This window comes from Moschus berezovskii, chromosome 1, assembly GCF_049115385.1.
Source record: "Moschus berezovskii isolate FMDL1 chromosome 1, NW_MosBer_1.0, whole genome shotgun sequence".
In the NCBI taxonomy this organism is placed as follows: Eukaryota; Metazoa; Chordata; class Mammalia; order Artiodactyla; family Moschidae; genus Moschus; species Moschus berezovskii.
The window spans coordinates 8,929,213-8,953,240 of NC_142460.1; the positions used below are offsets into that span (position 1 = coordinate 8,929,213).

At 45.8% G+C, this 24,028-nt stretch overlaps 1 protein-coding gene across 5 annotated transcripts in view; it reads right to left on the reverse strand.

Moving 5' to 3' along the window:
* The window catches only part of ERG (ETS transcription factor ERG), a 323,869-nt gene that overhangs the window by 110,952 nt on the left and 188,889 nt on the right, over nucleotides 1-24,028 (reverse strand). The window contains exon 1 of one of the 5 annotated variants that reach the window (XM_055416393.2): nucleotides 1,949-3,599. The exons of 3 other annotated variants lie outside the window; for them this stretch is intronic. In XM_055416393.2, the coding sequence (XP_055272368.2) occupies nucleotides 1,949-2,017 (69 nt within the window). In that variant the 5' untranslated portion in view covers nucleotides 2,018-3,599. Of the gene's footprint in view, nucleotides 1-1,948; nucleotides 3,600-24,028 lie in introns of those variants that run through there. One more of the 5 variants, XM_055416401.2, reaches the window with a different exon arrangement.

The window sequence follows — 24,028 nt, forward strand, 5'->3', positions numbered from 1 at the left end:
TGTATTGCAGGCGGATTCTTTATCAACTGAGCTACCAGGGGAGCCCCATGTATTCCTGAGAAGATCTCTTGAAGGGAAAATGAAGAATTTCTCAGGAGGAAAGGCCAAGAAGTAGGACAGCACACACAAGGTTGGATTCCACTTTAGTGTGACCTTCATGGGTGCTCAGAGAGGGCAGGAGTATTGGCCAAGCATCTCTGGACACTGTATCTTCTGTTTGGATCAGGTGACCTTCAGCATCAGAGCCTGCTGGGTCCCTGGGGGGGTCTGGCCCCTACCCAGCAGTGCCCTGCAGTTGGTCAGGTCGGGGCCTCAAAGAGACACTGCACCAACAACTCAAACTTCCACCTCTCCTTTGCCTCAGCTTTTCGCCCTGAAAACCATGTGCTTCTTGTGGGCTGAAAAATCTCTTTAAGTCACGTGGTAGTTTGTGAGGCAGATAAAGCACTTACCCTTAAAGGGCCACTGAAATACAATGAGATTCCTGTCTGTGGGGAAGGTGGTAAGTATGCAGCCCTTATTTTCAGAATAAAAATTAGAACAGGGTGAAATGAAAAACTTAGCTCAACAGTTTGTATTTTTTTTGAGAAAACTTTGTGACAAGAAGTCTCTAACCAACAAAAATATCTGTAGACAATGATAATTTACGCTCCCTTTTCTCAGTGAAATGAATGGCTTTAAGTAAGATAAATACTATAGGCAATGCGCTGGTAAATACTATCGATCAAGCCCCAGGAGACGGTGAAGGACAGGGAAGCCTGGTGTGCTGCAGTCCACGGGGGTCGCAAAGAGTTGGATGTGACTGAGCGACTAAACAAATAGGCAATGTAGGATTTTAACAACCCGAATGGCAGGATCAGAAGGTGTCTATCCCTTACAACAGGTGCCTGTGTGAATTCATGCATATAACCTGCTTGTCACCCTTTTAGGCAGGAGCTCACAATCCCATTTTAAAGATGCAGACACTGAGCCTCAGCTAATGAAATAAGCTGCCTAGAGCCCATCGCCAGTAAACACCAGAATTCTGACCCAGTCGCTGGATCCAAAGGGCACGGGTTTGACCGCTGAACACACTCAGTCAAACTGCCTAGAACTGAAGTAGCTACAAAGGCATCTTGAAATGCAGGCAACGAAACAGTATTAAAAACAATCCCAGCCCGTGAAAAGAGCCAATGTATCACAAATGCGATGTAAGAAGGGAAGGTAACCTATATCACTTAACTTTCTCTCCATACCTGTAACTCTGACTCCTGAAAAGGGCGTCGTCCCCATTTCACTGGTACCCCACGGCCACGGCAGGCTTCCCTTGTGGCTCAGCGGGTAACGAATCTGTCTGCAAATGCAGGAGACCTGGGTTCAATCCCCGGGTTGGGAAGATCCCCTGGAAAAGGGAAAGGCTACCCACTCCAGGATTCTGGCCTGGAGAATGGCACAGACTGTATACAGTCCAGGGGGTCTCCAAGAGTCGGACAAGACTGAGTGACTTTCACACCATAGCCAAGGCATTCCCATCTCTTCACACCTAACACAGAGGGACCTGGGACAAGACTGAACCTGACCTCAGCTGAAGCAGGTGGACCTCTCCTTTAGGTAGAATGCTCCTCTGCCTCTGAGGAACCTCAAGAAAAGAGCCAGCCTTTCCACAGCTCACCCCAGGGAACACCAGCCGCTGTGGGTTCAAGGCTCTCTGCCCGCAGCTGCATAAGTAGGGTCGCGACCTTCAGATCACCAAGCCTGTCTCTGCCCCAGGGTCTTCGCCCACGCTCCGCCCACGACACTTCCCTGGGACAGCCAGCCTTGTCCTCGCATTGCCTTCGGATCTCCGCCGGACAGCCTCCCCCAGCATCTCGTCCAGACCGGAGCCCCCACCCCCGCCAGCACGCGCTCTCCCCTGCTTGCTGCCCCCTCCGCTCTCCAGTCGCGCCATCACTGTTCTGCAGTGTCCTACCTGCCAGCCCCCCGCTGGACAGAGAACTCGGGGCGCGCCTGCCCGTCCTGCGTCCCACACCCCCAGCATCCGCAGTCCGCGGCTCAGAGGCTCATCAGGATACACAGAAGAGTTGATTCCCACCAGCCAAACCCAAAGGGATAAGAAGACTACGTCCTCTTGCCATACTTTTGGTAGAATCGCTCCAGACAAACCAAATGGCCCTGAAGCTATTTGTCACAATAAATCAAAAACCTGCCTACTGCTTTTAGGCACATATGTGAGGACGGTACCTGGACTCCCGGAAATTAAACAGAAGCTTGAATGTGCACAGGAATTACAGTGTCCAGTGCCAGAGAACTCAGCGTGGACGCGGCAAACAGAACTCATCGCTTAGGTGGGGGCTGAAGAATGCAGATGTGATCACCAGACCATTGTTTTTTACATCTTTGGCAGTGAACAAAGCCCTAAGTGTCACTGGGCATCTTAGAAGCAAGGGTCTGCTGGGAGGGAACAGCTGCAAGGGCTTTGCACCTTTGTGTCAGCCTAAGGGGTCCGATGGTCCCCACTGTTTCTGAGCGCTTGGCCTTCGTAACACCCCCGAAATGTGTTCTCCTAAAGATGTTCCCTGAGATAGGACACCGCTCTGCATTGTTTCAGCGCATACCAGCACGAATATCCCAGGGCAATCCACCCTTCTTTTAACGGCCGATGACAGCTCCAATGGCTGGGCAAAAATCAGTTGAAGGAAAGGGAAGTCTTGTCGGAAATGAGATTAATCTTGTAACGAGTGTTCAGCCCTGATAACCCATCTGGGCACACAACTGCTTCAACTGGAGAGCTATTAACCTTCACCCAGCAAGCTCTGGCCAACCGTTATAAACATTAAAGAGACAGAGTCCTTCCCCCCTCCGCGTAGACTAAACAACCAGATTTGAATTCCACCTAAACGGCCTCTTTTCTGCAGATGTGTGGTGATGACGAAGTCCTGGGCGGGGGGGGGAAGGGGGCAGGTGGGTCATGGCTGTGCCGATAACTCAGGTAATTAACTTTGGCCTTGGTTTGCTCAAATGGAGGTTATTAGCGTGAAACATCATTTGGGATGATTTTCAATGAAATTACTAGCTCGAGGGAAGTTGGAGAGAGTTGATTTCATGCAGGAACACACACGCTGCTGGTAGAAACACAACTTGGGTGTTTTTCTGTCTCCCCTTTTTCTATTTCTTTATCCAACAAGAGGCATAGGTGCACAGAGCTGGCCCCTGTCTTGCACTCAGATCCTCCTTTCCAACCACAGTGGGTATTTGCATGAAAGAGGCAGCTTGTGGTCACCGAAAGGAGATTTTTCTTTTTTATCTCTGAGAAGTTATTAGCTTTCATGTGGAGCAAACCTGTGATCTTGCCTTTATCAGCAAATGCTATAACCGATTGAGTTAACCAAGCCCGCCCCATGTAAATTCATGAGTGGTTAGGGTGGCTCAGATGGTAAAAAAAAATCCATCTCCCAACGCAGGAAACCTGGTTTCAATCTCTGTCTTAGGAAGATCCCCTGGAGAAGGGAATGGCTACCCACTCCAGTATTCTTGCCTAGGAAATCCCACAGAAAGAGGAGCCTGGCGGGCTACAGTCCACAGTGTCACAAAGAGTCAGACACGACTGAGAAACCAACACTTTCATTTCGATTCAGGACATTAACCACCTACAACTGAAAATCACTTTCACGACACTTTCAAGACACACTCTGAGGTCATTTAACTTATTGCTCAGCCCATACGCCTCTTTAGCATCAGTTTATACAGAGTCATTGGGTTATCTATATCTAAGATAATAACAATGAACAGATAAAGGTGAAACCCTCTGAACCTTAGAATTGATGAAAAACCAACGTGGGTGCATCACATACCCCACATACGGCATTTAAAAAAGGAAAATATTTAAGTGCATATGTTACGTAATAGGAAGGACAGATGTCCTATGTAACTAACTTTTCCACTGTGCTAAGTTATTTCAGTCATGTTTCTTTTCGACCTTATGGACTGAAGCCCACCAGGCTCCTCTGTCCATGCAACTCTCCAGGCAAGGTTACTGGGGTGGGTTGTCATGTCCTTCTCCAGGGGATCTTCCCAACCCAGGGATCGAACCCACGTCTCTTACATCTCTTGTACTGGCAGGCGGGTTCTTTACCACTAGTGCCACCTGGGAAGCCCAACCTCTCCACTAGTGTGACTGTAACTCAGATGTTTTTAAAAGTGAAAAAGAAAAGGAAAAAAGGAAAAGATTCACTCAGCATGTTCTGAGTAAACTTATCTCCCCCAGGATTTTCTTCCAGTCTTCATGATGACCAAAGACAGCTCTCGGAACAGCTCACCTTAACAGGGCATCCTCTTTCTCCCTTGAACCAAGTTTCTCTTTCTCCAGAAGGTAAGTCACAAGTGCTCAGGGCTGGGTCTGCATGTGCCCAGTTCAGTTCAGTTCAGTTCAGTCACTCAGTCTTGTCCGACTCTTAGCAACCCCATGAACCACAACACGAAAGGCCTCCCTGTCCATCACCAACTCCCGGAGTTCACTCAAACTCATGTCCATCGAGTCAGTGATGCCATCCAGCCATCTCATTCTCTGTCGTCCCCGTCTCCTCCTGCCCCCAATCGCTCCCAGCATCAGAGTCTTTTCCAGTGAGTCAACTCGTCGCATGAGGTGGCCAAAGTATTGCAGTTTCAGCTTTAGCATCAGTCCTTCCAATGAACACCCAGGATCGATCTCCTTTAGAATGGACTGGTTGGATCTCCTTGCAGTCCAAGGGACTCTCAAGAGTCTTCTCCAACACCACAGTTCAAAAGCATCAATTCTTCGGTGATCAGCTTTCTTCACAGTCCAACTCTCACATCCATACATGACCACGGGAAAAACCAGAGCCTTGACTAGACGGACCTTGGTTGGCAAAGTAATGTTTCTGCTTTTTAATATGCTATCTAGGCTGGTCATAACTTTCCTTCCAAGGAGTAAGCGTCTTTTAATTTCATGGCTGCAATCAGCATCTGCCCAGCAAAGCTGAATCTCCAGGGTGTATCTTGCTCATGCTGGCCTCTAGTAACAGCATGACAGAGGGACACGGTAGAGGGTACACATCACGTAGGGACGTCACTGCCAGGACAATGGGTCCTGGCCTCGGGGTCTTGCCTTCAGGCTTTGCACTTACTTGCTTCACACACCGCCTCCTCCTGCCATGAGCAGGTAAGATCACAGGGCAGGAAGACTGAGAGGAAAGCAAACAGACCAACTCCTGCATCACAGGGATGCAGGCCATCTCGGTATCTGCAGCCAAGCTGATGGACTCATGTTGAAGCTAAAACTCCAATACTTCGGCCACCTGATGTGAAAAGTTGACTCATTGGAAAAGACTCTGATGCTGGGAAAGATTGAAGGTGGGAGAAGGGGACGACAGAGGATGAGATGGCTGGATGGCATCACCGACTCAATGGACATGAGTTTGAGTGAACTCCGGGAGTTGGTGATGGACAGGGAGGCCTGCCATGCTCCGATTCATGGAGCCATAAAGAGTCGGACACGACTGAGCGACTGAATTGAACTGAACTGAACTGATGCCAGCAAGGGATCCCACAGTCCAATTCTCCCAGTCTCCCTGGGAGCTTTCAGGCAAGGTGGAGATGGGCTGCCGCTACAGTCACTTGAGCTGGTCAGCTTTTCAGCCCGGAGTCACCACTCTGTGTACTTGAAGTAGACCAGGTCACACACTAACAGCATGACCTAAGTCTCCCAATTGGTCTTGATTTAAATTTGCATTTCTTCCCCAAGGAAGTCTTGCAGAGCCTTCAATGTCCATGATAAGATGAAGCTCAGTTTCACTTAGGGTCAGACCCGTTTCATATGATGCGACGGCAGGATTCAGGGGTAGACCTTGCTTCTGGTTCCAAATCCTTTATGCATAAAACCTCAGCAGATAAACAGACAGAAGACAGAAAAGAAACCCCAGCACCTGAGAGTCAGTTTATGATGCCATCTTATGCCTTAGAGGAGGGCAGGTTCAACTCAAGGACATATGGGGAAAGCCGCATGAGTCATTCTTTTATAAGATGCAAACAGTGCGCTCATCCATCAGTCTAGACTGGGCAGGCAGGATGATGGGGGCTGGCTAAGTCAGTGCCCATGTGACTCTGATGGCTGGCGTGGGCTGCCCTAGCCTTGTCACATTTCTCGACATTTACCAAGTGAAACGATGAGGTCAGGGAAACCACAACTTCAAACCCTGTATCTTGTGAAACTGAAACAGTTGCAGAGTTTACACTTTGCCTGACAGTGATTTCTGTTTTGATCATCATACTTGATTGAACCATGGGATGGCTGACATCCATGCTGTGAAGTCGTATATTTTTTTCAGTGAAACAAATTGCATTTACCCATTCCAAATTGGTATGGACACTTGACTGATTCCTACCTAAGCATGCATACAAGAATCCCAGCATCAGTGCTTCAGTTGTAGGCTTTACCACTGAGTAAACCTCTTCTAGTAGGCAGGCAACATGCAGAAGAGAAGATCCACCTGGAAACCTGATTTGTCGCCTTCCTACCTAAAGAGTGGCCCCCAAACCCAACTGGAACTTCATAATGTGATCTTATTTGGAAATAGGATCTTTCCAGATGTAATTAAGGATACAGATGAGATTGGACTAGATTAGCAAAGACCCTAAATCCAAGGAGAGCATCTTTTAAAAAGACCAAGAAGGACAGAGACTCAAATAAGGTGATGTCAAGACAGAGGCAGAGATGAACATGATGTAGCTATATTTCCAGGAAGGTAAGGATTGTGGACGACCGCCCAGAGTTGGATCGGAGGCATGGAATGGATTTTTTCACAGAGCTCTCAGAACCAACCCTGGGACATCTTGATTTTGGACTTCAGGTCTCCTAAACTCCAAGACAATACATTTCTGTATTTTAAACCCCTAGTTTGTGGTGATTTTCATGGAAGCCCTAGAACACTAACAGACTACATATAGATATTGTTTTTAACAAACTTTTTGCCATTTCAAAGTGTTACGTGGCCTATTAATTGCCTTATAGGGCACCTTCTAAAAGGGCTTGAAGGTTAACTCCCAGCTTGCAGCAACCAGACAGCTTATATTTTTCAGAACAAAACTAATTTTGCAAAATTTTTCATATAAACTCCTTTGTCTGACCATGCCTTGATTTTTATGCTTGGGAAAATGTGTCTCTTGTACCACTTGGGGTAAAAATGTCTGATTTACATTTTAATTCAAGTCTTGATGATATGGGGGGGTGTTTTAACAAACATCTTTAAATCTCTCAACATTTGTTTGAAAAGAAAGTTACAAGTTGAAGAAAAAAAAACAGAAAAATTTTAATTTAATTAGACAAATTAAAACCTAATTTCTTTAGTATGTTTTTCCAGCCAACATTTATGGGCAAATTTGTCAAGTTACGATAGAAGCAGAGTGATTTGCAATGTTGTGTTCGTGTCAGATGTTCAGCAAAGTGATTCAGTTATACACATATACATACATCTATGCTTTTTCAGATTCTTTTCCATTACAAGATATTGAATATAGTGCCCTGTGCAACATGGTAGGTCTCTATCTTTGCCGTTTTATCTATTTTATATATGCTGTGCTGTGCTTAGTTGCTTAGTCATGTGCGACCCTTTGTGACCCACAGACTAGCCCGCCAGGCTCTTCTGACCGTGGGATTCTCCAGGCAAGAACACTGGACTGGGTTGTCATCTCCTATTCCAGGGCATCTTCCCAACCCAGGGATCAAACCTGCGCCTCCTGTGTCTCCTGCATTGGCAGGCGAATTCTTTACCACTGAGTCACCTGGGAAGCCACTTCATATACACTCTTTCACAAACAAAATCCTAGTTCTCTTCGGCATTCCTTTTGATTATCCTAAAGACAATGAGCAATTCCCTGACCCAATGGATAAATGGGTTGAGAAACACTGGACTCCTCAATGGTCAATCAAGTTTCGTCCAACATTTTAAACTCCAAAATAAAAGCTGTTTCCTTCTCTTCAACTCCTTAAAAACTAGACTGTAGTGTTTGCTAGGATAGAGACCAAGTCAGACCTCTTTTAATCATGTAAACTGCCAAAGACATGCTGCCCTCAGGGAAATCTTTTAGTGCCCCCGTGGTCATTTATTCTTGTGTTCATTCATTCAGCAAATATTTACGAGTCAGCATTTCATGTGCTAGACAGTCGAGAAACGGCAGTGAGCCAAATTCTTAAGATGGAAAAATTACTAGGTTGGAAGTTCATTTTAAAAATCTTACCAAGATAACCAAATTCTGTATGTTTTAGGAAAGATCACATTTTCCTTGGCTTACATATAATACTTGAACCAGTAAAGCTCATTACACTATGAATACATTAGCTAAACTTGAAATTTCAGTATGGAATCCAACTTTATTACCTGGCTTAGATAAACTGGTTGCTAATTGGTATTAATCTTTCTCATAAAGCAGATTATCTTGCAATTGAATACAAAGAACTTATTAGCTATTTATGAAAATGTTCCCCACATTATATCCACGGCACAGGTCAATTACATAATAACTACAGTACTGGAAGGGCTACCTGACTCATCAATGAATACGGAAACCCTTAGTGTGAACCGTACATAGGATATCAGCACACATGTTTAAGGGATCAAGTTACAGCTTCAACAAAATTTCTCAAGAGTAACTGCAGTTAACAGAAGAAGAAAAACAAACGGTGCCCATCCTAATCCATTGAACACAACATTTTATGACTGTGTGCCCAGGAGGGGTATTTGCCCAGTAGATTGTGAGAACTGAACATTTAGATGAGCTGCTGCAAACCTTGCAGAAACACGAGTAGGTGCTGCCACTCAGCAAAAGTGAAACTGCTGCTTGGTTCAGCCTTAACCAAACCAGTGTCGTTTAACAAAACGCAGGCACTGGGAACTGTATTTCTGCTTCCAGTTTTCACTCAGAAGCACCTCCAACCATGCCCCAGAACAGACACATGCATTTAAAGGACATGTGCTCACAAATATTCAAAATCCCCCTATGTCCTGGGCAACCCACACAATCATCCCACCTTCCCAAGCCCAAGAAGATTCCTTAAGATAACTGTCTAACATCAGGCATTCAAACTGGACACAGGAGCATGCAAGGCATTGGTCCCAAGACATAGTAATGATTTTGTCTTCTGATCAAGAGGTACAACTTGTTCCCTAACTTCTCGGAGGCAATTAACACAATGCTTTGTATTCAGGTTAGACTCTTTGGGACCCTATGGACTGTAGCCTGCTAGGCTCCTCTGTTCATGGGTTTTCCTAGGCAAGAATACTGCAGTGGGTTGCCATTTCCTTCTTCAGGGGATCTTCCCGACCCAGGAATCAAACCCTCATCTCCTACATCTCCCGCATTGGCCAGCTGACTCTTTACAACTGAGCCACCAGGGAAGCCAATAACTACTCACTGAATTAAATGAATTAATCCTCTATGGCTTTATCAGCTCACTGATTAGTGCACTCAGCCATGCATTTATCATCCAGGCTGATCCTCATTTACTTATTCAGCAGACATTATTACCAGATAAAAGATTACACGGCACTAGCCGTGTAACTTAGGGTATAGAGGGCCGAACTTTAACAAGCAGAGTTTGAGAGTTTCTATTCTTCAATGAGGTTCCATAGATCCCTAATCATGAACACCAACTGGCAATTCGGTAGATGTCTACTTTCTTCTAAAGAACGTGTCAGCCAAAGTAGTCGGTTTTGAAAGAGCACTGGACTCCTTTCACACTAGGACCACTCCAGAGACCAGCGGTGGCCCCTCACTGAGAAACACACTCATTCATCAATCATTCATCCAATGGCGCAGGCCAGAGGAAAGGAGAGGGAGGAGACAGGAGCATCTTACAGCCCTCCAGCTTGGTTTTCTCTTTGGATCCTCAAAACTGCTGAATTTCTGACTTCAACTGCTGAAAGATTGGTTAATATTTTGCTTGAACTCCTAAATGGACTGACAACAGTGACTCTATTATATTTATTCTACTGTCCTCAAAGGAATGGTACGAGAAAGAAACCGGTAACAGGGAGGGAAGTACTCTCACCTCTTCAGAATAAGCTACAAATATCCGAGGTCTACTGGAGGAATCCAGTCAAAGATGAACAGCAGAAACAAACACAATCAAGAACAGATTACTTCAAACAAAGCAAGCAAGATACGACAGTACACTAGATAATAAGAACGAGACTAGGATTAATAACCAAAACGAGCTCACACCGATTTGATCACAAAAACACACTACTGTTCAAACACAAGCTGAGCTGCTGCAGTCACGTTTGACTCTTTGTGACCCCATGGACTGCAGCCCACCAGGCTCCTCTGTCCATGGGGAGTCTCCAGGCAAGAATACTGGAGTGAGTTGCCATGCCCTCCTCCAGGGGAATCTTCCTGACCCAGGGATCGAACCCACATCTCTTAGTCTCCAGGACTGGCAGGCAGGTCCTTGAACACTAGTGCCGCCTGGGAAGCATGACTGTATTAAGCTTCTGGATCCTTCCAGCAGCACCAAGGGTGTTTTCAGCACTGCTGAATCCACTCTACAGATAAGGAAACTGAGGCACAGAAAAAGTGGTGTGCCCTTGCTATGGCATACGGGAACAAGGTTCTGCCCCAGCCATCAGGTCTGCTTCGTACTAGGACACTGGGTCCTCAGGGAGGGATATGGGGCTTTAATCTCCAGGAGGGGATCATAAGCATTCAGCGCGAGTCCTCTTTTCTTCACTAACCTGGAGAACGGAGGGAGCGTAAGAAGGACTATTTAAATGAGCTTCATTTCCCCAGTTCATTATGAGTTTCAAAGAATATGTCTGTGTGCATGGAAAAAAAGACAAAAGAAGACAAAAAAGGCAAAAAAAAAAATCTTCAAAAGACCCCGGATGTGTAATATCAGGTCTTCCCTGGTGGCTCAGACAGTAAAGAATCTGCTGCAATGGGGGAAACCCAGGTTCGATCCCTGGGTCAGGAAGATTCCTCTGGAGGAAGAAATGGCAACCCACTCCAGTATTCTTGCCTGGAGAAGCCCATGGACAGAGGAGCCTGGAGGGTTCCAGTCCGTGGGGTCGCACAGAGTTGGATGTGACTGATGCGATGAATTTAACTTCCTTTTCTAAATTATTTTCTCAATTCCTCCAGTGACTACTTCGGAAATGGGGAAAAAGAATGAAGTTTTTATCACTATTGTGTTGTTTAAAAGATATGTTATCCAGTGGGTCTATTACACCTGTATTCAGGCCGAAGAAAACAGAACAGAACCAACCGCCACTGTCAGGCAGGCAGTGGTGATTTTTAGAGAGGAGGTCAAAGACGAGTCTACCAGCTCTGCACCAGCACCACAAAGCCACGATTCCCATGGCGCCGGAACCAACACAGACTCAGGAGCTCGGAGAAGTCGTTTGGTGAAAAATAAGCAGAAGTGGCAGGGAGGCAGCAGCTGGAAGGAAACACGTTGAGATGCACCTCAGAGTTTCACTAAAAGGCAACAATACTTCACAGAGACGGTGGAGGGGGAACAAATTCAGAGGAAGAAAGATCTTCATTCAAACAGGAGGTTCCTGAGACAGTAACCACGTCTTCCAACAAGATGAGCAAAAGCACACAAACAAGGGGGTCTCGAAAAGAAAAATATCACTGGGGACAATTTCACGTCAATCCCACCAAAATATGTGTTTTGAGTGACTGTGTGAATAAAATCACTGGAGTATGCTGAGCACTGAATAATTGATGCTTTTGAACAGTGGTTTTGGAGAAGACTCTTGAGAGTCCCCTGGACTGCAAGGAAATCCAACCAGTCCATCCTAAAGGAAATCAGTCCTGAGTATTCATTGGAAGGACTGATATTGAAGCTGAAACTCCAATACTTTGGCCACCTGATACGAAGAACTGACTCATTGGAAAAGACCCTGATTCTGGGAAAGATTGAAGGTGGGAGGAGAAGGGAATGACAGAGGATGAGGTGGTTGGATGGCATCACTGACTCAATGGACATGAGTTTGACTAAACTCCGGGAGTTGGTGATGGACAGGGAGGCCTGGTGTGCTACAGTCCATGGAGTCGCAAAAAGTCGGACACGACTGAGCGACTAAACTGAACTGAACTGAACTGATGTTCATATACTGGCATCTTCATGAAACTGGACTACATGTAACCACGTCTGGCAGCTTCTTGAAGTCATCAGACAAAGTCTTCGTTTCTCCCTGGACAGACACAAACATCTATGGAATACACACTGGACATAGACTCTAGTGGACACTGTCCTCTTGTTCATTTCAACTCAGAGCTCACAGGCACTTTCTGATCATCCAAGGAGGCACTGCAGCATGAAAGGACCCAACAGTTAACAGCTGCTCAGTTTTCTGATTCCTTCGGAGACCTGCAGGAGATCAGGGTGGAGCTGTGGGTTTCCAAGCTTTGAGTATGTAAACAGCACTCTCTGGGGTTTTGCCAAGGTTCGAGTTGAGTGGCTTTCAGGTGCTGTTTATTTTGTTTAGTTTATTGTTCAGTGTTACTGTTTGTTGACTTGATATATTTTTTCCCCCACAAAGAAGCCAGTGGGTAAGGACATATCCTGTAGGTGGAAAATTGATGATTCCCTATTGTTCAGTGTTTGTGTATTGTGGTTTTATTTTCTTTGGTTCAAAGGACCTAAACAATGCATTCACTGGAATTTAATAACTGTGTCAATTCAGCACAGAGAACAATCTGTGCGCTGAGATTTCTGTACCCAAATCGGGTGATCTCTGCTTGACTGAAGAAACCAAAATCTAAAATGACATTTACATCTAAATAACCACCCAAAAGTAAACCTCCAATTGAATCTCAAAGAGACTTATCAACCAAAAGAGACTCATGGACTCATACACTGAGAGGACAAACTTACAGTTGCTGGGGGCAGGGATTGTGGAGGGTTTGGGATGGACATGAACACTCTGCTATTTTTCAAATGGATAACCAACAGGGACCTACTGTATGGCACAGGGAACTCTGCTCAGTGTCATGTGGCAGCCTGGATGGGACAGGAGTCTGGGGGGAGAATGGATACATGTTGATTACTGAGTCCCTTGCTGTTCACCTAAAGTTATCATAACATTGTTAACTGGCTGTTCAGTTCAGTTCAGTCGCTCAGTCGTGTCCGACTCTCCGCGAAAAGGTTTAAAAAAAAAAAACAGACTCATGCATCATAATCCATAATTTCAAGGGGACCAAAGACCCCACAGAGCAGGAGTCCTACTCACAGAAATGTCTAATCTAGCTATACTCCTCTTTGTAAAATCCAGGCAACAGACAAGACCAAGGATGAGGGCAGGGTCTAAAGCCATGACCTTGGAAACATCACATTTTCGCCCACTTCTCCACAGTGAATTCTGCGGACAAACCTGCAGCGAGAGGCTCACCCCACTCTGGAGGAGAGAGAATGCGCAACAAACCACGCCTTCGCAGAGGAAGTTTCCATCCGGAGCTCTTTCTGCGTCGCTGAGTCTCTGGTCGGGCTGGCTATCTGTGCAGGAAGTGGACGCAGGAAGTATCTGTCTACAAACCCTTTATCCTCAAGGTAATTGCCACAGCAGCATTTTACTGTTTACCAAAGCAGTAAACATGAGATCTAAAAAAAGATGTTTTCCATCTCCAAAGAACAAGGCTTAAAAATACATATATGTGTGTGTGTGCTTATTTCATAACCAGCTTCTTATCAAAAACGCCGACAATAAGACTGTGTTCCCAAGAGCCAGGGAGTCAGTGGGAATAGCCTTCGGGGTAGAACAGAAGCTTCACTCCCAGGGAGGCCCCCAAAACACAGCCTGGTTTTCTTCCCTGAGATGCTACTCTAGCAAAGTCGATTTTATTTCTCTTCTTCCAGGCTTAACACAGGCTGAAGAGAGTCAGGGGCTTTGGCTGAACAGGTAAAATCAACAAGACTTTCCATGTTAACTCAAACTGGCAGGATGGATAACCCATAAAGTCATGTGTAAAACAGATAACTAGTGGGAACTCTGCATTATAGCACAGGGAGCTGAGCTCGGGCTCTCTGATGACCTAGAGGCGTGAAAAGGGGTGAGGTGGGAGGGAGGCTCAAGAGGATATATGTAAACATATAGCTGATTCCTGCCTGGAGATTCCCATGGACAGAGGAGCCTGGCGGGCTACAGTCCATGGGGTCGCGAAGAGTCAGACACGACTGAGCGACTAACACTTTCACTAACACTTTCATAGCTGATTCACTTTGCCGTACAGAGAAACCAACATAACATCGTCAAGCAATTATGCACCAATAAAAACAGAATGACAGACATAACATCTTCAAAAACAAAAATGTCACTTGTATTTGATCTTGGGCCACATTCTTATTTTATATGCATGCTAAGTTGCTTCAGACGTGTCCAGCTCTGCAGCCCCATGGACTGTAGCCCACCAGGCTCCTCTGTCCATGGGATTCTCCAGACAAGAAAACTGGAGAGAGTTGCCGCTTCCTGCTGCAGGGGCTCTTCCCAACCCAGTGATCAAATCCAGTCTCTTGTCTCCTGCCAAGGTAGGCAGGTTCTTTACCACTAGTGCCACCTGGGAAGACCTTTTATTTTATATGTGGGTATGAATATGCTTCCAGCGCTAGGAGGTCACATAAGAAGAAGTTAAAGACAGAACTCAAATGTGGACACACAGCTGCGGCTTTTGATTACCTGGTCAACCTTGTCTCTATCTCTTTACCCCGGATGAAAAGCTTGAGAGCCTGCACTGTCCCAGGCTTCCTGGGAGGACAGACGTGCCTGGGTAAATGGAAGCTGGTCCAGGGAGAACTCCTGAGCACTGGAGATGTTTGGGGGGCTTTGTGTTTTAAAAAGCTCCTGCTGGGTTGTTAAGGAGAGCAGAGAGGAAGAAAGAGGACGGAAGGAGCGTTGAGTGTGAGACTGAGAGAAATGGAGGGCAGCCAGACCCCCCGAGCAGGGGTCTGCAGGGCCGGCCTGCCCACAGAGGCTCCGGGGGCCTCCACGGCAGGGGCCTCCACGGCAAGCGCCTCCGGGCATCGTTTTAGGTCCCGCCCCGACGCAGACAAAGGACTGGGAATAACTGAGCGTTCACTGTCTTTATTTCTTAATCAAAAGAAAAGAACACGTGCATCAGAGGAAAACTGGCCACCTTTAAAAAAAAAAAAATAATTCACTACCTGTTATAAATTGGAAAACAAAAACTTTATGGATTTCCTGAGTTGAGTCCTAGAAGGAAAACTGATGTGACTCGAGTGAAGAATAAAATTAGCGAACAAGCAGTTAGGAACATTCCAGCCGCTTCATCTCCCCAGCCCTGGGAAGTGGAAGGCGTGGCGGCTCCCTCTGAGGGAGGGACCTGGCCCGGGAGGAACGCCCGCAGCCGCTCCCCTGCTCCCGAGAAGCCGGCCGGGCGAGGCGCCTTCCCCGCGGCGCGGCCCCAAGGCCCGGCCGCTTCCCTCGCAGCCTGCGCAGCGCCGCCTCCCTTTCCTCGGCCGCGCGATAAGGCCAATCCTTTCCCCAAAGGGTCTATTTTAAGAATGAAGAAATGAGCGGATCAGGGGCCTCCCTGGGCATAAGATAAGCCCAGCCGGCTCCATGCACCTTCACGCCGAGGGGACACCTGCAGACAGCACAGATCCCAGGGGGGCTTCGCAGTATAAAACCACACAGTAATTTAATATAGATATATTTTTAACTTGGAGCAACGTCCTGGGAAATCTACCTCACATTGAGATACAAACTAATTATGCTGACAAATTCTCAAGTGTTGTTTCAACAGCTTCCTCTTCCTCAAAGGTGAGCATCCCACGCCTGCAGTTAACTCGAAAAAATAACTCAACAGGGCCCAATGGGGTTCAGAGGGACCCGGACACTGAAGCTGCTACTACCAGCTGATGATTTGCATTAATGAACTTGGGGGCCTGTGGAGGGGGGTGGTTGGGAGGGAAAACTTCTCTTCGGTATTGGACTCTATTTCTATACTTGTTAAATTGAAAAAAAATTGATGTGCTACCCTATAATTTTATAACAGGAGGAGAGAGGTTAAACCTTCAAGGTTGAATGATTTGAAGGCCATTGTGTTAAGATTCAGGAGTGCAAATTCTTTGCAGGATGTACCAGCAATGCTCTTTGGTTCTCACTCCAGAAACTGACATGCATTGTCTTGAACAAAGTCACTTGAAGTAACAGCCCTGATGTTCATGTTATGATTGGATTATGATGTGCTTTTAAAAATAAATAATTTCACTTGGCCTTGGCATTTCTTTTATCTAAATGTCTCAGCACTTATCTGTGCTGAACAGCAGATTACGGTTTTTCTTCCCAGAGTCCAATTCCATGAACACCCCTACGGAAAGACTTGGGAAGGCCTGATGGAAAAATCGGGAGACGCGGGCGAGGAAGTTGATACTTGGGGTGAGGAAACGATCTGGAATCTGGAACCACAGCCCCTTGGATGTCGCCAAATATGGAAAGAATTCTGGTCACCAAGCACAGAATTGGGTGCTAGAGTTTTAGCTCTTGGATTTTCTAGTCCTTTATCTTAATCGGCCAAAAAGAGCATAATAACTGTCGCCTATGGGGTTTTCTCACTCAAGAGTGGTAACATAAATGAGCCAATTGTGATAATTTTCATTATTTAACATATATCCTTTTTTATTTTTAGATTTCATTTTACATTTACAGGAGACATATCACTATATCCTTTCATATATATATTTCATATATTGTTTGTTTGTTTTTTTCCTGCATAGGAATTTAACATTAAGAGCTAAGGCAAATACCAGGGGAAAAAAAAAAGATCATATGGTGATAAGTTGAGGGGAAGCAGATTTGTGTGCCTGGAGCACGTTTCCCAGCCTCTTTCTAATCCTCCATCCTTATCTGGACAAAAAGCACCAGGATGCAGGCTGCAGTGAGCATCTCATGAGATAATGTGCACACCCAGCCCAGTGGTTATAAGGATGATATTAATCTGGATTATGAATTCCAGATACAACACCCACCTTTGAAACACTCTTTCTAACTTTTTATTTTATATCAGAGTATAGCTGATTAAGAATGTTGTGGTAGTTTCAGAAGGACAGTGGAGGGACTCAGCCACACCATTCTCCCCCAAACCCCGCTCGCATCCAGGCGGCCACATTACACTGAACAGAGTTCCCTGTGCCACACAGTAGATCCTTGTTGGCTATCTGGAATACAGAAGTGGGGACATATCCACCCCACACTCCCTAACGATCCCTTCCCCCATCCTCCTCCCCTGATAAACATAATTTAAGTGTCTTTTCTATGCTTTTTTCAACAGCAGTTCTAATTAATTTGTATTTAAACTAGGAGAAATATCTCTATAGTAATACGTCTATTTAAAATCTGCAACAATGATTATCTTCCTGATACCTTAACTTTCTCTTTATGACCTTAAAGGACTTTAATCAACATTTATTTTTTCAACAAACGTTGACTGAACCCTTACAAAAAAAGAGATGGGCAGACTGATCACAAAAAAACAGGTTCTGTGGTTTACATAGGTAGACACAGAGTCACACTCCCAAACACAAGCAGAGCTGGGAGCCACGCTGACAAGAGAGAAAACGAGGCAGGAGAGAGGAGACAGAATGAGGGATGATCTTAGGCTTTATACAACACGCCTCAGCCAAGTGCGACAGGGAAGTAAGTATGATCAAACAGGGAAGGAAAGCCTAAGCAAGAAAAAGATCCAGAGGTCACAGTGGCCACTGCTTGAAATAGGTTCACAGCAAAAAAAAAGTATAATGAAACACTCTAATTACTGAAATAAAAATGAGATTCCATTTTTGCCTGTCACAATGGCAAAGCTTCAAAGAGTGAAACACTCAGAGTTGTTATGAGTACAGTGGAAATAGTCTCATATAGGACCATAAGTGGGAACTGGCACAACCCTTTTAGAGAATAAAGTGGTCATTTTTAAAAACTGTGGTAGAGACTTTAAATAAACAATTTAATAAATACACACACATACCACTTGGTCCAATAAGTCCTTTTCTAAGCACTAATACTAATAAAATAAATTTTAAAAAATTATGTAGAGGGTGCATTGCAATGTAATTAGTGAAAAATTGAAAGCAATATTATTTCCTACAATAGGATGGGTCAGGAAATTCCCCTGGAGAAAGAATAGGCTACCTACTCCAGTATTCTCGGGCTTCCCTGGTGGCTCCGACAGTAAAGAATCCACCTGCAAAGCAGGAGACCTGGGTTCAATCTCTAGGCTGGGAAGATCCCCTGAAGGAGGTTATGACAGCCCACTCTAGTACTCTTGCCTGGAGAATCCCCATGGACAGAGGAGCCGGGTGGGGTAGTGTGTGGGGTCACAAAGAGTTGGACACGACTGAGTGACTAAGCACACGGCATACGGTAGGATACTGGTTATATAAGTCATAATACTTATTTTAGATGGAATATAACCAAGCATAAAAATTACACTTTCCGAAGGATGCTTGTGACGTGGGGAAATGTGTGTCAGACGATGCTCACTGAGACGAGCGGGATGGCCAGGGAGACAGAAGGACACGGACGCAGGGGAGGAAGACACACCGAGCGCTGACGACCTTCTCGGCTGGCTGGGCCCAGGAGCGACTTATACTGACTCTGCAACGATTCCTTTATCTATCTTCTCTACAGTGAGGATGTTTTATGACCGTAATTTGCACAAAACAAGACATGCATTTTTCAAAATAAGTGAAAATAATTAAGGGAAACAACAGTGGAAGGATGCAACGGTCAGCACCCAGAGGCTCTGCAGGCCTCCGCCCTCCGGCAGCCACGGAGCAAACAGCCTCCACCCTCAGAGCAGGACTAAACGCAGCCTCTGAGCAGCCGGGCCGTGAGGGACTCCAGATGTTCTGCCTGCCCGGGTGTTTGGAGCCTGCCTGGTTGCACCCTTATATCCAGGGACTCCTAGAGCTCCCCTGGCCTGTCCCCTCCCAGCTCCCGTGTGCCTTTCCCAGCCTGGGAGGCCGCAACAGTGACCTGTGGAAGCGACCCGTCCTCCTCCTTGTCCCGGCGGGCTCTGGAGTTCACAGCTGGGGCCGGGCAATGAGCACAGACTTCAGAGCCGCGCCAGAAAGACAAGGCAAGTTCACCAGCAAAGCTGAGACGCGGGTTGCCTCGTGGCATCTGCCTGAGCAGTTACTGGAGCTCTGCTGTTCCGGACTCATATCAGAACAAGCATTAGGATCCCACCTTACAATCCCACCTTACAGGGGAGGACCCTGGCCCAGGGTCACGGGACTGGGACGGACTCAAAGGCAGAGGTGTCTGTGGCCACAAAGCATCAGAAACCTCAGGGGCCATCTGACAGAGTCCCCAGGGAAGAGAAGCGCTGTCCCCCATGCATTTGGGGTTCCCTGTCGGACACGACTGAGCGACTGGACTGAACTGAACTGAACTGAACTGATGCATTTGAGGCCATCCCTTAGCCAGAGCGTCCCGCCAGATCGGATGTGCCCCCACCACTGGGAAGGCATGGAGACAGTGTCAGTCAGGCCCTCTTCTCAGAAGGTCTTACACGCAGAGAAGCTCTCATCCTGGCTTTCCCACTGTCTCCTGTTTCGTGATGCTCTTCCATGCCAGCTGTTAGATAAATCCATCTGCCAAGTTACTAGGGTGCTAAGGGGTCCGGGACGTGCAGCTTTGGGTCTCCCCTTCCCACACAGGGAGCCTTACTCTGGAGGTCTAAACACAGAAGTCATCTTTTCCTGAAAGCATCATGGACGGCTGTTTCACTTATTTATGTTATTCGTATTTGTACGAACAGTTTTTCAACTTCCCTGGTGGCTCAGACGGTAAAGAACCTGCCTGCAATGTAGGAGACCCTGGTTTGATCCCTGGGTTGGGAAGATCCCCTGCAGAAGGGAATGGCTACCCACTCCAGTATTCTTGCCTGGAGAATCCCCATGGACGGAGGAGCCTGGTGGGGCTACAGTCCACGGGGTCACAAAGAATCAGACACGACTGAGCAACTAATGCACACACATGGTTTTTCAAGAGATATAAACAAGTGTATGTATGTGTGTGGGCAGGGGGAGATTTAAAGAAAGATCTGTTTTGTAAAAAAAAAAAAAAATCACTTTAAAGAAAAGACAGATAATTAAGAAATGGTTCGAGAGACTGAGCAACAGCAAAGAAACGGTGCAGACTTCCAGAATGTTCTCTGAGAGCACTGCAGTCCCTCATAGAGGGGACCATGAGAACAATAACCCCCAAATTCGATCCTTCCAATTCCCTTTCCCATACCCACCGAGGCAGCATGCCCAGGAGGGCGAACTGTGTCCAGAGCCACCCACGGACACGAGCACAGGTCATTTTAAGATTGTTCAGTCACTAAGTCACGTCTGACTCTGCGACCCCATGGACTGCAGCACGCCAGGCTTCCCCGTCCTCTGCCACCTCTTGGAGTTTGTTCAAACTTATGTCCATTGAGTTGGTGATGCCATCCAACCAGCTCTTTTTAAGATCATGGCCGGTAATTCTACTTTCAGGCCAGTGGTCTGGGAATACAACCTTGACTTAGTGGGGCAGCAGTATTTTACTTTCGAATCCTTCCATTGTCACTGACTCCTCAAGTAGCAAGAGATGAAACAATTCAAGTTTCACTGAAGCCAATGAACTGTTGAAAACTCATATGCCCCAGGGCTGTTCAACTCCTTCATCATGTCCTTCAAAGTACTATCTATGAAGGAGACGAGCTTCCTTCATAGAACTCCGAGGTTTTACACAAGTTTGCTTCACACCTGATAGCAAATACTCAGCAAATTCCTGCTATGCGCAAGGCACAAAATACATAGAAGTTCTATGCTTTTACACTTTCTTTGTTTTTTTTTTCTAACTGAAGTATAGTTGATGTACACTATTGTAAGTTACTAGAGTACAATACAGTGAGTCCCAAGTTTTAAAGGTTCTACTCCATTTCCAGGGCTTCCCAGGTGGCTCAGTGGTAAAGAATCTGCCTGCCAATGTAGAAGACAGTCCCTGGAGAAAAGATCCCCTGGAGAAGGACATGACAGCCACTTCAGTATCCTTGCCTGGAGAATCCCATGGACAGAGGAGCCTGGTGGGCTGCAGTCCATGGGGTCTCAAAAGAATCAGACATGACTGAGCAACTAAACCCCAACTCCATTTCAGCTATTAGAAAATCCTGGCTGATCCTAGGGCTGCACAGTGCGTCCTTAGAGTTTCTTTTTGGGGAACAGCTTGTCCCCCTCACCGCTCACCTCTTCATCTCCCCTCCCTCCCCTCCCCACTGGGAACCACTGGTTTGCTCCCTCCACCTGTGAGCTTGCTTTTTCGTTTGTCGCTGTCGTTACCTTCACTAGTTTGTTGCATTCTTTAGAATCCACATGCAAGTGGTACCACAGTGATCATCAAAACCCCCAGCTTCTGTCAAATCAAAGAAAGGAACTTCTAGAAACAACCCACCGGGCCAGGAGTTGCATTCTCCCTCCACAAGCCTTGTTAGGAACTCTCCATCTCCTGTCTGGTTCTAAGATGCGCTCCACTCAGCTGCAAGCTGGGCCTCTAGCTGCCACATCGGGTGATAAAGGAAAATCCCCACAACTCCATCTGAAAGACTAAAGACCTTTACACTCTAGGATCAGGGGCTGTAACCTGTGACTCCCTGGACCACCCAAGGACAGAAGTGGATTACAATAGAATTAGCTTCCCCTGTCACTCTGTGTGGGGCTTTGGCCCTTCCTGCACTTAAAAGCATTATTCTGAGGAGCACTGAAGGCTTCATTAGACTCCCCAGTGGCCCGAGGCATAACAAAGGATCAGCAAAGTCTTTGGGAGACTGGATTAAAAAATCCTAACTGAAGCAAAATCAAGTTCCAAGACTAACAACTGGCTCCTTGGAGCCAGTAAGCAAAGGCAGTGCTGTTTTGTAGAGAAGGCAGGAAGGGGGTGTTAAGGACCCCCCAGTACTGTCAGGTGGCTCAGAAGCCCTGGAAGCACCAAAGCTGACTCAGGAATTGCAGGTAATGGCTTCGGTTCTGACGCTTCGATGCGTTTCTATCAGAGCTCTTAATCCGGTCTTAAAGTTCCCAGACCTTTAAGGAGAAATGGACACACTCACATAAGCTCCCAAAATTCTTTTAAAATTCCCATGGAAACACTTTGTTTCCATTTCCAAAATATGAAGGGAAAGTGAGGGTAAGGATCATAAAGACAGGACAGAAACACTGAGCTTTTCACAGAGACTCATAGGGTCTTATTCAAATAAAAGAAAGAAAGCCACTCAGACACAGAGGAACAACTTCAATTCTGTGCATCTGATACCTGATTAACTAATATTTACTGAAACAACAAAAAGCAGAGTGCATTTGGGACTGGCGATTGCCCATATGACAAACCGTTTCCTAATTCCGACAGACAGCCACGGCCGTAATGTTCCCTATGCTAATTTGAGCTTTGCACTAACATAATTAAAACTGTAGTCAACAGGCTCGGGCCGTCTTTTTTCCACTCTATAAACAAGTCTGTAAAATCATCTCATGACTTTACCCAGGAAGCCTAGCAGAACATATCTTAAAGGAAGTTACCCATAAAGAGAGGCTATTTTAACAGAGGATTAGAAAGGGTCCACTCGAAGTCATTTTGAAAGTTTACGTAAGCCATAGACAATATACAGAGAATGCAGTGTAATCAAACATTAAAATAAGCAGAATGTCCTGGATAAGTTGCCAAAATTCAGTCTGAAAAATCACAAGACATTGAAGCTTTGAAAATATCTTCATCTCTTAGAAATGTATACTTTAAACAATGGCACATTTGTATTGTATGCAAAACACACCCCACACTCTAAAAGATGGCCTGTTACTTCCATGTCCTTTGATACGCTGATTTTTTTGAAACACACACACATAACTACCTGACCTATTCAAAATTTACAGAGAACATTAGATTCAGCTGCTATGAAATATGGACATGAAAAAGGGTGAAAATGAGAATTAAAAGGGCAGCATTTGGGGTTATAAAATCAAACAATTTCTGCTCATATTGCTGAAAGTAGAGCATGTCAAACCCTAGATCTTAAGATTTCTTTCTACGTCATTATATTTCAGAAGACCTTCAATCCTTATAGCCAAAGAAAGAAAAATCTCTGTACGATTAAAGTCTTTGAATCGTACTTTGATGATTACTGTTTTATATATTATTGACCATACCTTGAAAAACAAAACATATCTTGAGAAATAAAGACTGAACAGAACTTCTGAAACACAGTGTATACAGTAAGTATTAACTAAATCCTCTCACACAAACATTTCAAATTCCAAATCAAGAAGGACTTTTAAACACTGTCATGGTCCAATTCTGAGCAACTTCCATATTCATGAGCTTTCCAATTAACTATAACCCTTGATGAAAACACAGCCAAATGCTTTTCCCCTTCATGCAGCAAAACTAAAGACACGCGACCAAGAAAACTTTCTTTTTCCTCTTTTCAATATCTGATTTTGCCGCTCATTTTTTCTCATTTCTACAAATGTCACCAATCTTGCCTTGAAAATATTGTTAACAGGCCACTTTGTGGACTCTTATGCTGGACACGACTGAGCGACTGAACTGAACTGAACTGATGCTGCCAAATGAGCATCCAATTGGCTTCACCACCAGGAATTTGTATTTTCACCTCCACAGATTCACCTCCACCGTCATCTCTCTATGCTACTTACCAGAAACGTGTGCGAGAAAAACAACACGGCAGACCACTCGCCCCAGCGCACAGACAACAGACAGGCAGTTCCCACAGGCAACCATCATGGGGAAGAAAGTCTACTCACAGTGCCCCGAGAAGTAGGTATTTTATTAAAGATAGATACATAACCGAACACACCGAATTCCACCATGCGAGTTATGAGAATGCCCCGTGCTCAGCCTGAAGGTTCCACAGAAATCAAGACAGACAGCCACTTGCTTCACTTCCACAGGGACCAGCTGGCATCCCTGATGCTATGGAGGCCTTTGAGAACATCCGAAAGTTCAACATTTCCAAGCCCATCTTTTCCTCTGAC